Source organism: Gadus morhua, chromosome 15 (genome assembly GCF_902167405.1).
Source record: "Gadus morhua chromosome 15, gadMor3.0, whole genome shotgun sequence".
Taxonomy (NCBI): domain Eukaryota; kingdom Metazoa; phylum Chordata; class Actinopteri; order Gadiformes; family Gadidae; genus Gadus; species Gadus morhua.
This window is the reverse complement of record NC_044062.1, coordinates 7,622,200-7,636,141: the sequence shown is the minus strand read 5'-3', so window position 1 is coordinate 7,636,141 and position 13,942 is coordinate 7,622,200. Positions and strand designations below refer to the sequence as shown.

Genomic DNA, 13,942 nt, shown 5'->3' with positions numbered 1-13,942 from the left:
CACCAGCCCCTGCTCCCTCACATCAACGTGCACCGGCCCGTCCAGGTGAGCTTCCGCGCCCCCGCCCGTCGTGCTCCCGTTTAAGTTTCACCTTCCTCCCCCTGCCGTCCGCTACAGGTGACTGACCCGTCTCTCCTCTCCCTCCAGAAACTGATCCGGCTCTGCGGGGAGGTGCTGGCGGCGCCCACGGAAAACGAGGAGATCCAGTTCCTCTGCATCGTGTGCGCCAAGCTGAAGCAGGACCCGTACCTGGTCAACTTCTTCCTGGAGGTAGGGCTGGTATTCCTGGGAGGGGTGGGGGGGGGGGGGGGGGGGGGGGGGGGGAGGAGAGGGAGAGGAGGGAGGAGCGGGCGTACCGGTCAAGCTATGCCAGGATGAGGATTTGGAGGAATGGCTTGTTTTGCTGCCGTTGACTGACGCTGGAGTGCAGTTCACGGGTCTGCATGCGGTCGTCCTCACGCAGTCCACAGTAGACTCCGTCCTGCCCGCGGTCAGAGCGGCTGGTAATCCACCTTGCCTCTGAGCTGGGCCCCACGGGACGCAGTGTGCTCACACCCGTCACCTGACCCCCCCCCTTACAGAACAAGGCCAGGAGGCCCGAGGCACAGAGCCCCGGAGGCCCAGTGGGGGCCAGGGGCGGCCTGGCCTCCCCGGACACGGGTCAGCCCCACGGGGACCAGCCCCCGGCCCCCGGCGAGGAGCCACAGGCTGGGGCCGCCGCCGCCGCCGCCGGCGGTAGTCCAGCCAACAGCCGCAGCTCCAACAACAACCACAGCAGCAACAACTACAACCTGGTCACCTCCCTGCTCAACCTCACCAGGAGTCCGGTGAGTGATCAGCCAATCAGACCGTGTTCTGTCCGCTGAGGTCACTGTATTGCCGTCAGGCCGGCCTTATAAGGTGCCACTTAGCAGGACAAACCGCGCCACTGAATCATTGGCTCCGTTGGATATCTGCCGCTACTTATTTTTAACTTATCCTTTGTTACACTTACTCCTTTGTTATCGTGATCTTGTATTGTTGCTGCCATGTGACTGTTGAGGAACCATGCCTATGAATTTTACTCATTGGTACTTGTACGTTAAGATGTAATGAAGGATCACTCAGGCTATTAAACAGAGACAGTTGTCCTTTTAAATAACTTTCACATCCCTTTAAACTTGGTTATTTTTATGAACCATAACAGGTGTTTTATGTGATCTTCTGCTGCTCTTTGTCTCCTTGTAAAGTCCTATATATAACGTCCTATAACTGTCTTCCCTCGTCTGTGAGTGTTTAGATGGTAGAGGGAGAAGTCTTTTAAGTCGTTTCTCTTCTTGGGATAAATAAATTCATGATGATAAAGACATAATATCAGCAAACCACACCTCTCGGTCCTGGTGTTCACTTCCTGCGGTGTGCCCGTGGGTTTTTCCTTTTGGTTTGTTTGCATGATATTGATAAAATATCACATTGACTTTCTTGAAATTTAAATCTATATATATTGATTTAGCAACACAAATGTACACCTTCTACTTTAAATGGTTTCTCTAGGTTAGAGAAAGACCTGGCCTGGTTGAATTCTTTCACCCTTCACTTCATTTAATCTGGGAAAAGTGAATGTATACCTGGCTCAATTTGTTTGTTATCGTTTTATTGAAAAAACTGTTTACCGGCTGTGTGTCGGCATGGCGTTGGTCCGTGGTTCCAGCGTGGCTGACATCGCCCTCTCTGCCCCCCCCCCAGGACGGCCGAGTGGTGGTGAAGGCGTGCGAGGGCCTGATGCTGCTGGTCAGCCTGCCCGAGCCCGCCGCCGCCAAGTGTCTGACGGAGAACACAGAGCTGGTGGATCTGCTGACCGACCGGCTGTCGGGCTTCTACAAGGCCCTGCCCACCTCCATGGACCCTCTGGACATCGAGACGGTGGAGTCCGTCAACTGGGGGTAAGCAGAGACTCTGAGGCGACAGAGGGTTACTGTATTCAGAGACACACACACACACACACACAGGGGTCATTGTGGGGCCGATAGTGCTAGTAACAGGGCTAAAATTAGCAATGGTGTTATAGTTGATGTAGTTAGCACTAGGGTTAGGCTTAGCACTAGGTTTAGGGAGATGATGGTTGGTAAAGCATTATGTGACAAGCTTGTGATAAATGTTGCAGTACAACGATGAGCATGTGCAGATAGATTCTAATCTCCCGGCCGGTGTTCTGGTTTGTGTTCCCATTCGCAGTTTGGACGTGTACAACTTGAAGGACGATGCGGCCATCTTTGCGGGGAAGAGAGGACTGATCTCCTTCCTGTCATGGCTGGACTACTGTGACCAGCTCATCAAGGAGGCTCAGAAGGTGTGTGCCAACACGGCCGACGCAATCTATCCCTCTTTCCTCTCATCTCTCCCTCTTTCCTCGCATCTCTCCCTATCCCTGTGTGTCTGCCCTGACGCATCACTCTGTGTTGCACATGGTAACAGAGTTATATTTACCACGCCGGGAACATCAGAAGGCTGATTCATCCTCCTCTTCCTCCTCTTCCTCCCTTCCCTCCCTGTAGTCGGCAGCCACGGTGATGGCCCGGGCAGTGAGAGAGAGGTTCTTCATTCCCGTCATGGAGCCTCAGCTGATGCAGACGTGAGCCTCACTTCAAACTCTTTTATGATAGTGCGGCGTTATCACACTCAGGATGGACTCAGAGTGGCTTACCGGTTTGACTCACTTTCCAGAACCCTTAATGGCTTTTAAATCACTCGAGTCTGAAGGTGCCTCAGATAAAAGCAAACTCAGTACTCAGTAACTTCCACTCTAGCTCTGGTTCTGTTAGGACGTTTTCACTCCTGAATTCCAGAGATTTGGCCTGGTATAATGGTGGATGGTGAATTCTTGCACCATTCACTTCATTTAATCTAAACACACATGTGTTTGTGTGCCCCCTGTGTGTGTGCCCCGTGTGTCTGTTTGCCGTGTGTGTGTGTGTGTGTGTGTGTGTGTGTGTGTGTGTGTGTGTGTGTGTGTGTGTGTGTGTGTGTGTGTGTGTGTGTGTGTGTGTGTGTGTGTGTGTGTGTGTGTGTGTGTGTGGTTGTCTGTGTTTGCGTGCCCTGTGTGTGTGTGTGTGTGTGTGCCCTGTGTGCGTGCCCTGTGTGTTTGTGTGTGCCCTGTGTGTGTTCCCTGTGTGTGTGTGTCTTTGTGCGTGCCCTGTGGTTGTATGTGTGTGTCCCCTGTGTGTGTGTGTGTGTGTCTTTGTGCGTGCCCTGTGGTTGTATGTGTGTGTTCCCTGTGTGTGTGTTTGTCTGTGCGTGCCATGTGGTTGTATGTGTGTGTCCCCTGTGTGTGTGTGTGTGTCTTTGTGCGTGCCCTGTGGTTGTATGTGTGCGTGCCCTGTGGTTGTATGTGTGCGTGCCCTGTGTGTGTCTGTGTGCGTGCCCTGTGTTTGTCTGTGTGTGTGCCCTGTGTGTGTCTGTGTGTGTGCCCTGTGTTTGTCTGTGTGTGTGCCCTGTGTGTGTCTGTGTGCGTGCCCTGTGTTTGTCTGTGTGTGTGCCCTGTGTGTGTCTGTGTGCGTGCCCTGTGTGTGTCTGTGTGCGTGCCCTGTGGTTGTATGTGTGCGTGCCCTGTGTGTGTCTGTGTGCGTGCCCTGTGTGTGTCTGTGTGCGTGCCCTGTGTGTGTCTGTGTGCGTGCCTTGTGTGTGTCTGTGTGCGTGCCCTGTGTGTGAAGGTCTGAGGTGGGCATCCTGACCTCCACAGCGCTGCTGAACCGGATCATCAGGCAGGTGACGTCCGAGGCCCTGCTGCAGGAGATGGTCTACTTCCTGCTGGGGGAGGAGCGGGAGGCGGAGACCCCCACGGGGGTGACGCGCTACCCCCTCAGACACAGGCTCATCGAGCACTGCGACCACCTGTCGGACGAGGTCAGCATCATCCTCATCATCATCATTAGCAGCATCATATTCTTACATGCATGTATTGATTGTGTGTAGCTATGTCAGCTTTACCCTCCTTGCGTTATTCATCAGAGCGCAACTACCAATAATTAGAAGTAAGTACAATTATAATATATAATTAAATCTATTTTTAAGAATTTATGAGTTTACATTTTTAGGAATCGCTTACAATTTATAGAAAAATCTGCAACGCCGAAAAGACACTAAAGTTCTTCGGGAACGTTGTCCAAGTAAAAACCCTGCAAAACGAATTCCCAAAACTAGCAAAAAAAACCCGAATGGTATGAGATTGAATTAGTAATTACAGAGCAATATCTAAAAGTGTAGGATGCATTCATGGCTGACTTACCTGGCCTCGTTATCGTCAGAGAGGACGCCCCTGGTGGAAGGGGGCTTCAGTATCGTGTCAGCCTGCTGGGGTGGACCCAAAAGCCTTCACTACTGCCCCAGCCTCTTTAGCCTGCCCCTCAGCATGTCCTCTTCCCTGGGGGGTCCGGTGTTCACACTGTCCCCTCTTCTCCCCCCCCCCCCCACCCAGATCAGCATCATGACGCTGCGGCTGTTTGAGCAGCTGATCCAGAAGCCCAGCCAGCACATCCTGTTCAGCCTGCTCCTGCGCAGCCTGGAGGAGAGGAACTACCTGGAGAACAAGCCCGCGGAGGAGCCCCTGGAGAACGGCCTGGCCCACGACGCCGTGTAAGGAGCTATGACCTATGACCCCCCCCGTCGGCCGCGAGAACCCTGACGCCGATGTGGATGCCTCTCACACTCTCTGGGTGTGTTCGAAACCGCGTACTTGCTTACTACTCCTACTAACTATGACGTCAAATTGAGTAAGCGAGAACTTAGTAAGCGAGTTTAGGTAAGCGAGTAGTATCCGAATGTCTTCTACTTCCGGAAAGATTTTGAGTAAGCATCGCTAGCTTACTAGACGTACTCAACCGCCCCAGAATGCACTGCGTCTATTCAAAAGAACAGTGGAAGCAATGGCGCTAAACGGGGAGCCGCAGCAGCAGTGCTTTTAATAATTGTTTAATAATTGTTTTAACATATCACCGCAAATCCTTAGGTTGAAGGTGTACTGTGACGTTAAAAGTGACGTTTATATGTTTATTTATAATATTTATTAACGGCGCCCGGCCGGTAGGTTATTGACACGTCATTTGATTCACGTCATCTGAGGTGGTTAAGTTAGGACGGTCTTCTGAACGTCGATTACTCAAATGGATTACTCAATCATTATTTAAGGATTCGAGAAGTAAGCCAAATATTTAGTAGGTAGTAAGCAGTAAGCAAGTAGGCGGTTTCGAACACACCCTCTGTCTCTCTCTCACGGTCTCTCTCTCTATCTGTCTCTCTCTCTCTCTGTCTCACTGTGTTCCTCTTAAGTTCAACAATGGCACGTTACTCTTAGTTCATGGTCTCGCATTTAAATGTTCCCCAAAGTAAGGAGGCATGGTTTCCCTGTTTCAGCTTAGAAGAGAATATTGTTCCAAGCTGCCGACCAGTCTGAAAGGGTTAGTCAACACCAGTGGCACCAGTGTTTTTCCACTGTGGTCTTTGATTCATATGTGGTCGCACTGGACACAAATGTAGAAGGGAGATAAATACCAGGCTTTGTAAGGGTCTTCCTGGAAGTTCTTTCTGAGAGAGATCCTCATTTGCCATCGAAAACTATTACAACTATTTTCTAAGCGGGTCTCTGAATCAAATTAGAGAAACACGCAAAACTGCGTATTTATTTTGAAATGTGCAAAATAAATCGTCCGTACTAGGTTTGAGTCTAGTCATGTATGTCACTCTCTCTCATTCACTCTCTCATAGTCGGTCTCTCTCTCTCACTGTCTCTCTCTCTGACAAAATAGAGAAACACGCAAAACTGCAACGACTCGATGAGGGAACACGTCTGTTATATGTGCAAAACAAGCCGTACATACTAGGTTTGAGTTTAGACTTGAGTTTCTTCTGTGTCCCCCCCCCCCCTCAGAGACCTGGAGGAGGACCCCCTGTTCGGGGACGACCCCTCTGCCGACGGCAGGCTCTCCGGCTCCGACTGGCTGAGTCCGTCTCCGTCGCAGAGTCCCGACCACGGCAAGACGGACGGCAAGACGGAGGTCCACAAGATCGTCAACAGGTCTGTGCACACACAGTCACACACATATATATATACTGACACACACACACACCGTGACCTTTAGTTACACACACACACCAACGCTACAACTTATATGATCGGCTTGTTCATTCATTTGTTCCTGCAGCTTCCTGTGTCTGGTGCCGGACGAGGCCAAGTCGTCCTATCACGTGGAGGGCACGGGTTACGACACCTACCTGAGAGACGCTCACAGACAGGTGAGGACCCCCTGTTAGCTGTGGTTCCTCAGAGGAACTCCCAGTGGTGTAAGGAATGTGTTGGGATAGGGGGGAAGACAGCCTGACTCATCAGAAACCCTGTTTCTGATGAGTAACCATCGATACTCCTTGGACAATGATGTGAGCCAATCAGAAACAATTACATCAGTCGATGTGGTTCCTGATTGGCTGACATTAGTGTAGTAGTACTGCCGTCAATATTGATTAATTTAGCTTCTATACAAAGCGAGTCACAGTGTACAGTAAACACTGGAGTAGCGGTGCAGTGCGTTATTCCACTGGAGTAGCAGTGCATTATTCCACTACAGTGTACCCTAAACACTGGAGTAGAACTGCATTATTCCACTACAGTGTACCGTAAACACTGGAGTAGCAGTGCATTATTCCACTACAGTTTACCATAAACACTGGAGTAGCAGTGCAGTGCGTTATTCCACTGGAGTGTGTGTCTGAGCCCCGTGTCTCTCTGCCTCTCCAGTTCAGGGACTACTGCGGGGTGTGCCAGCGCTGGGACTGGCGCGGGACCCCCAAGCCCATCGAGAAGTGTGACCTAGATAGACCCTTCTTCGAGGGCCACTTCCTGAAGGTGCTCTTCGACAGGATGGGGCGGGTCCTCGATCAGGTGGGCCTATTGTTGTTGTTTATTTGTGTGTTTGATTGACGCGTCACCACTCACACACCGACACCTTTTAGAAGCCGTTTAAATCTCACCCGTCTGAATGACACAGCTTGAAACAGCGTGACACTTGTGTAATGAAAATGTGTGATTATTGTAATTATTGCAATGCTCTACTTTGAAAATAAACGTGTGGTTTATGAATGGGATCCTTTTAAAGTTTAAACCCACTCCTTCTACGAATGTATTTACCTTTTTGTACTCCAGACGAACATTAGACCGTGAATCAAAAACGAAAGTTCAAACAGAAACAGAGACTGTACTGACAGCGTTATATATGGTTTCTCTTTCTTCAGACAAATGTACTTATTGGTAATCACTTTGGATAAAAACGGGTTTCCTGTCTCTCTGATAGCGGCTGTATCAGTGACCTTTGACCCCTCTCTCCCCTCCCCCCCAAGCCCTACGAGGTGAACCTGCAGGTGACCTCTGTGCTCTCCAAGCTGTGTCTGCTGCCCCACCCCCACATGCACGAGTACCTGCTGGACCCCTACATCAACCTGGCCCCTGGCTGCCGCTCCCTCTTCTCCGTCATCGTCAGGGTAAGAGCCGCCCCCATCTCGTTAGATTAATCGCCAGGGTAAGACCCGCCCCCGTCTCGTTAGATACATCGTCAGGTTAAGACCCGCCCCCGTCTCGTTAGATTCATCGTCAGGGTAAGACCCGCCCCCATCTCGTTAGATTGATCGTCACAGTAAGACCCGCCCCCGTCTCGTTAGATTAATCGTCAGGGTAAGACCCGCCCCCATCTCGTTAGATTAATCGTCAGGGTAATACCCGCCCCCGTCTCGTTAGATTCATCTTCAGGGTAAGACCCCGCCCCCTCCCCGTACCGGATGATAGAAGCTGTGGGTTTATACAGTTCAAGCCTCAGTTGGACATGGGGCTAAATATCTCGTTAGCGTTCGCATCAGACGAGGGAATAAGCCATGTTTACACCGCGTGTGAGTTTTAATTGGGCTGAATCATTCGGTTACGGTCCTACTCTTGAGTATGTTTGTAGCGATCCCGATCTGTTGTGTGGTATTACATTTTCCAACAGTATGGTTCACACGGACACTAGCGTAATCGTGAGTGTCTGCCGGGATTTGGGTCGTCGGAGCAGGAAGTGCATGGAAGCGTGCGGGCGTGGACTGACCTGTGTGTTGTCTCCGGTGGGCAGGTGGTGGGCGACCTCATGTTGAGGATTCAGCGCATCCCCGACTTCACCCCAAAGCTCCTGCTTGTGAGGAAGAGGCTGCTCGGGCTGGAGCCGGAAGGAGTCAAGTAAGTGATGGTCTACTCAGTCCGCTGTAGGGTTCCTGATGTCTGTAGTGGACCCAAAGGTCTTCACTATCATATCAGTCTGTAAGGGTTCACTATCGTCTCACTATCGTCTCACTATCGTCTCAGTCTGTAGTGGGCCTAAAGGGTTCACTATCGTCTCACTATCGTCTCACTATCGTCTCACTATCGTCTCAGTCTGTAGCTGACCTAGAGGGTTCACCATCGTCTCACTATCGTCTCAGCCTGTCTACATTATTTTAGATTTGAAGATTTTCTTTTTGACCAAAATAATCGTGATTATGATTTTATCCATAATCGAGCAGCCCTAGTCTGTAGTGAACCTGAATGGTTCACCATCGTCTCACTATCGTCTCAGTCTGTAGTGGGCCTAAAGGGTTCACCATCGTCTCACTATCGTCTCAGTCTGTAGCTGACCTAAAGGGTTCACCATCGTCTCACTACCGTCTCAGTCTGTAGTGGGCCTAAAGGGTTCACCATCGTCTCACTACCGTCTCAGTCTGTAGTGGGCCTAAAGGGTTCACCATCATCTCACTATCGTCTCAGTCCGCTGGCGTGTTCCTGATGTCTTTTTGGTCATTTCTCATTGTGTGTGTTTCTCATTGCGTGTGTGTTTCTTGCCGCAGCGTGGACCACATGACTCTCCTGGAGGGCGTGATCGTGCTGGAGGAGTTCTGCAAAGAGCTGGCAGCCATCGCCTTCGTCAAGTTCCACGCCACCGCCACGTCCTCGCCGTAACCCCCCCCTCTCCCCCCCTCTGGACATCGAGCGTGGGGGTCGGTCGGGGCGGCGCGGGGGGTAACGTGGGAACAACAGTGAACAATCACCAACCAACAAGCAATTGTTTGGGGGGGGGGGGGGGGGGGGGGGGGTTGACGGGACGGGACAGAAAGAGAAGTTTTTCGGCAGCCGTTCCCCCCAGGCTTCCATCATCACCCCTCCAGTCTATCGGACTCCAGTGTAGGCTGTCTGTTCAGCCCGTCGCCCTCTTCAGGGTGCAATGCAAACACTGCCCAGTAGGGGCTCCAGAGAGCAGGAGGAGGAGGCGCAGTATAGGGTAAATGGGGGGGGGGGGTCTGTGTGGCTTCCTGTTGAAGGAGGTTGAGCTAAATATGAACACACACACAGCCTCCACATTATCACGCTCTCTCCTCCCTCTACTTCCTCTGCTTTCTGGCCAGCCACGAGGTGAGTGTGTGTTCCCTAGAGTAAGTGATCTCTGGGGATGAGTGTGTGTTTGCGAGTGTGTGTGCGTCTCGATGTATATTTATTTATGGTTCCTTGTATCAAGCGTTTGTCAGCGTCCATGCCTTAATGTGGAGTCACACCTTTCCGTTACAGGTGTTCACTTTAATTTGTGTTTTATTCGTTAACATCATGTGTTTAATTTGTTTGTTTCTTTCTTGGGGAGGTGTTAAGCCTTTTCCAGCCTGTTTGATCACCTACTTATAATAACTAAAAGATTACAGGAGGGAAAGGATAATTTAAGCAACCGCATCAAAGACACTTGACATGATTGAAATGCCAAGCTCTCTTAAAATGTTTTTATCGTTTACTTTTGCTTTCGCTTTCAGGTTGCCTTTTTTGTGTAGAAGAGGGAACAATACATTTTAAACGATCAGCGTAACCTAAATAGACGACATTTCTTCTCATGACCTAGATAACCGAACCGGCTTCAAGCGGTCTGCTTTCAACTCACGCCCGCACCTATCACAAGCTAATTACTCTAATGTTTAGCATCTTTACAATCCCACCAATTAGGAATGTTCTCAACTTTTTCCAGACTTCTCTTTGAGCTGCACCGGTTGCCTATTATTCTTTGTTATTTCCTGCCAACGTGGCAATTTGGGGGAAAGGGGGCATCACTCCTAGGCTATTTAGGTATTAAAAAGCTCAAGACTAGCACATTCCTCCCCCACTATACGAGGTGGGAACTTGGTGATGCTATCCATTGGGGTAGGCTGTAAATGTCCTGTCTTGATGATGAGGTGCAGGAGGTGCACAGACCGAAAGTCATGCTGTAGTTAATTTCCTTTCGGATGCGATTCCGACCGGTTGTGAGGTATTACATTTACCGACAGTATTGTTTATGCTTTTTGTTTCTATGACTCTTGAGACAAGAGGTTTCACCTCAATGATCAAGGATTCATTTGACTACATTCATTGCAATATGCAGTAATATAAAAGATAATGTTCACGCTATGAAATGTTCTATATACTGGTGCTCATTGAATGTTCCCAGTCTGGATGTTGGTATGATTGACATGTGGTTAGGGGGCGGGCTAGTCTTCATGGTGTGTATGCGTGCCAGTTTGTGTGTGTGTTGAGATTTGCTGTTGGTATGCAGGATTGAAACGGTTCTCGGATCAACAGATTGATGTGAGCCTCGATTGTGTTTTGAGCCCCAGCATCAGTCGAGAATCGCAACAGCCCGGCTTGCGTATGCAACTGTTTGCATTGGATCAGAATTGCACATTAACTTCTTTACCTGTTCATAATGTACATATACGAAACACGGAAACACTTTTCACTTTTGAACCTTTTTTCTTAAACCAAAAAAATATGTTGGCGATTTACGAATAGTCAAATTTCATATATATATGTTAAGAAAAACAATCATGCACATTTTTTTACATCTATTCGTTACCACCTTGTAGGACATGTGTAAATTGTAGATGTACAATAGCAGTATGGCCGTCGTCTGGTTTGTAAGTGCATGAAGTTACCGTGTATATACGCGTGTGTCATTTTTACATCGTTGGTTTGGAACGCAGCCCACCAGCGTCGGGCGATTGGATAGTTAGCGGCCCGCACTTTGTTTTGGAGAAGACGCCACGCCTTACTTTACTGGGGGTGGGGGGGGGGGTACCTCCTGCTGAGGACCCCGCCTCCCTCCCCTCTGCTAGAAGCTCATTGGCTAGGATTGGGTCCGCCCCTTGCTCCCACCTCTTACATTTCTTGCATGGTTTACTCTGTTTGTAAAATAGTTAACAAGCTTTTGGTTTTTCTGTTTGCTTTTCTTTTCTTTGTTTGTTCAGCTCAGACCAATCACTGTACCGTGCGCTCCACTTCGCTTTTTTTTAATCGTGGTAACCTCATTGCTGCTTAACTCTGTACATTAGGGATTGGGGATTCTTCCGTTTCTTTACTTTTTGACTGAAGGCAAGTGTGACTTCTGTTACCTTTGCAGCCCATGGTATAAGCATTTGCGTTGTTCATCACTAGCATCAATGCCTCACACTCATTTTGTAAGCAGTATCCATCACTCAGGGGCATTGATTCATACGACCATCTCCATCCAACGCCTGTCATCGCACACACAAATCAGGCTTTGTTCAAACCTTCTCCGTCCCAATAAATACATTAAAACACAGCTTTCTGTAGCCCGACGCATGGTCCTTGCTTGGTTTGTTGTTTTTAATACAAAAGTCTGTACATAAGGTTACACAAACATCCCAAAAAACAAAAAACTAAATAAAAATAAATCCAAAATAGATACCTTTTTTTTTTTTAGCTCTCGGTGGCACTGAAATAAGCATGGAGGATATTGAAACAGTTATTAATACTTCAGAGTGTAAACGCCGGCACAGAAGCGGTCTCCGCTGATCCTAAACAGTCTCTTCCCCCGTCAGAACCGAGCCAACAGTTCTGCGGGGGATCGAAGCCGAAGCACAACCACATGAACAGACGCACGGAAAGAAAGCAGTAGTTTCAACAACACCTCTTCCTGTCGTCTGCCAGCCAATGAGCACGCAGCGATGCCTGGCATGGGTCCATCGGCGTATGTGGCGTTCCCCCCGTTGGCTCTCAGTCACAGTCTGACATGCCGGGTCATGTGGCACATCGTGTTCACCTGGATTCCCAAACCCTGTCCCACTCCCCCCAGTGAGGAGTATAATGCAATAGGTCAGATGTTGCGTCAGAGGGCCCTACAAGAGATTCAAATCCGAAATGGCCCCTTGTACGAAGAGCGCGTCATGGGAAAACAGCCGCGTAATTCAAAAAGGCACAGCGGTTCATTCTGTTACTAAACATCCTCATAACATCATGGAGAATCGTGCACAGTCTGCACATATAATCGGGGCCTTAATTCCTTTCACAAAATATAGCCTATATATAAACTTGAACAATGAAAAATACAAGCGATGCGTGTGTACCCAGCGGCAATGTTGTCGTTCTACACGACGGAACCGTTGTGTGTGGAAACCAAGTGGGACACGGTTCGTTCATAAAGTCTATTGTCTTAGCATAGGGGTCGTAGATTTACATTCACATGTTGCTTTGTACAATATAGCAGGTTGATGGGTTCACTTAAGGCCGTTTGTGAGCAGTGTCAAGAAAATACCTTGATTTTAATTCATCGTTAACTCACTATTTGATGAAATTGATTGATTGATACCCAATCACCTCACGAGTGTGATAGAATAGCTACCTGCAAGGGAATATGATATAAATGCCACCGCCAAACCATTTAAACCAACAGAGGGGGTCAGGTTCCCTTTAGATAAATCAATGCTGCTAATGGTCTTGATAGTGCAAATATCAGCCAATGAAGTTCAACTGGGTTTAAAATGTAACGACTGTTGTTAATCTGAGCTGTACTCTTTGCTTTAGTTGACAGATAATTGAAACGATATTGAAGTAGTAACTATCAGTACGTTAGGCGTTGTATACGTAAAATATTATTTCAGCGAAATATCACATTTTTAAAGATGCTATCTATCGCATCATTTCCAGATGGAAAATTATCTGGGTTGATGTAATGACATCTCAAATCACAATCATCTTTGTATATTATTTATCTTCAAATATTAATTATTATTTATCGTTTCGCTATGCAAACCATTTCCATATAGATACAAAACGACGTACAAAAAAACTAAACAAAAACAGACATGCTGTTGTACAAACTTAAACAGGCCAAAATACAAAGTTTCAATTAGAAAAATGTGCTATGTACATTTTTTCCAAATAAAGTCAATATCAATGTCCTCACCACAATACAAATGACAAGGTACGCACAATTAAAAACGCAATACACAAACGCAAGCTACGCACACTTGAACATTCAGACAAGTGAATGTCTCTTTGGTGTGTGTGTGTGTGTGTGTGTGTGTGTGTGTGTGTGTGTGTGTGTGTGTGTGTGTGTGTGTGTGTGTGTGTGTGTGTGTGTGTGTGTGTGTGTGTGTGTGTGTGTGTGTGTGTGTGTGTGTACTGACTCATTTCAAAATAAGCATGCGCAAGCACAACAACACCATCTGTGGTATAGAAAAAAGGTTACAATGACGGCCGTGGTGAACAGCGCAGTATATTTATTTAGCAAATATATATATCTATATATATATCTATCTAAATATATATCAGATGAACTCACATGGATAAGCAACACATAGGCCCTTGATTGTGTGTGTGTCTGTTTATGTGTGTGTTTGTGTCGCCAGGCCACGCCGTGACGTACGGTTTCGCAGAGGAAGGCAGCAATAAATAGAAACCTCAGTCCGTCCCATGTGTCAGTGGGTCTGTCCGTGGGTGCCGGCGGCTCCGCCCCAGCAGGGCGCGCCCTCCGCCCGTCAGTCCCCCTTGGAGCCCTGGGCCGCGTCCAGGTTCACCACCTTCAGCTCCGTCAGTGTGCTGCTACTGCCGCTCGACTGCTGTCCAATCACCATCTGCGGCGGGGAGACGACCACGCCCACG

The 13,942-nt window shown here is 48.6% G+C and overlaps 2 protein-coding genes across 4 annotated transcripts in view; one reads left to right on the top strand and one right to left on the bottom strand.

The window, feature by feature from the left end:
- Positions 1-11,621, top strand: part of fhip2a (FHF complex subunit HOOK interacting protein 2) — an 18,987-nt gene extending 7,366 nt beyond the window's left edge. The window contains exons 5-18 of the mRNA XM_030379735.1: positions 1-45; positions 148-270; positions 582-827; positions 1,726-1,922; positions 2,215-2,329; positions 2,535-2,611; positions 3,690-3,882; positions 4,454-4,611; positions 5,903-6,049; positions 6,177-6,267; positions 6,767-6,910; positions 7,366-7,506; positions 8,127-8,230; positions 8,875-11,621. The exon at positions 1-45 is cut by the window's left edge and continues 60 nt beyond it. Coding sequence (XP_030235595.1) covers positions 1-45; positions 148-270; positions 582-827; positions 1,726-1,922; positions 2,215-2,329; positions 2,535-2,611; positions 3,690-3,882; positions 4,454-4,611; positions 5,903-6,049; positions 6,177-6,267; positions 6,767-6,910; positions 7,366-7,506; positions 8,127-8,230; positions 8,875-8,986 — 1,893 coding nt within the window. The 3' untranslated portion in view covers positions 8,987-11,621. The remainder of the gene's footprint in view (positions 46-147; positions 271-581; positions 828-1,725; positions 1,923-2,214; positions 2,330-2,534; positions 2,612-3,689; positions 3,883-4,453; positions 4,612-5,902; positions 6,050-6,176; positions 6,268-6,766; positions 6,911-7,365; positions 7,507-8,126; positions 8,231-8,874) is intronic.
- srfb (serum response factor b) overlaps positions 11,098-13,942 on the bottom strand; it is a 25,027-nt gene continuing 22,182 nt past the window's right edge. For all 3 annotated transcript variants that reach the window (XM_030379738.1, XM_030379737.1, XM_030379739.1), the window contains one exon: positions 11,098-13,914. In XM_030379738.1, the coding sequence (XP_030235598.1) occupies positions 13,883-13,914 (32 nt within the window). In that variant the 3' untranslated portion in view covers positions 11,098-13,882. The remainder of the gene's footprint in view (positions 13,915-13,942) is intronic.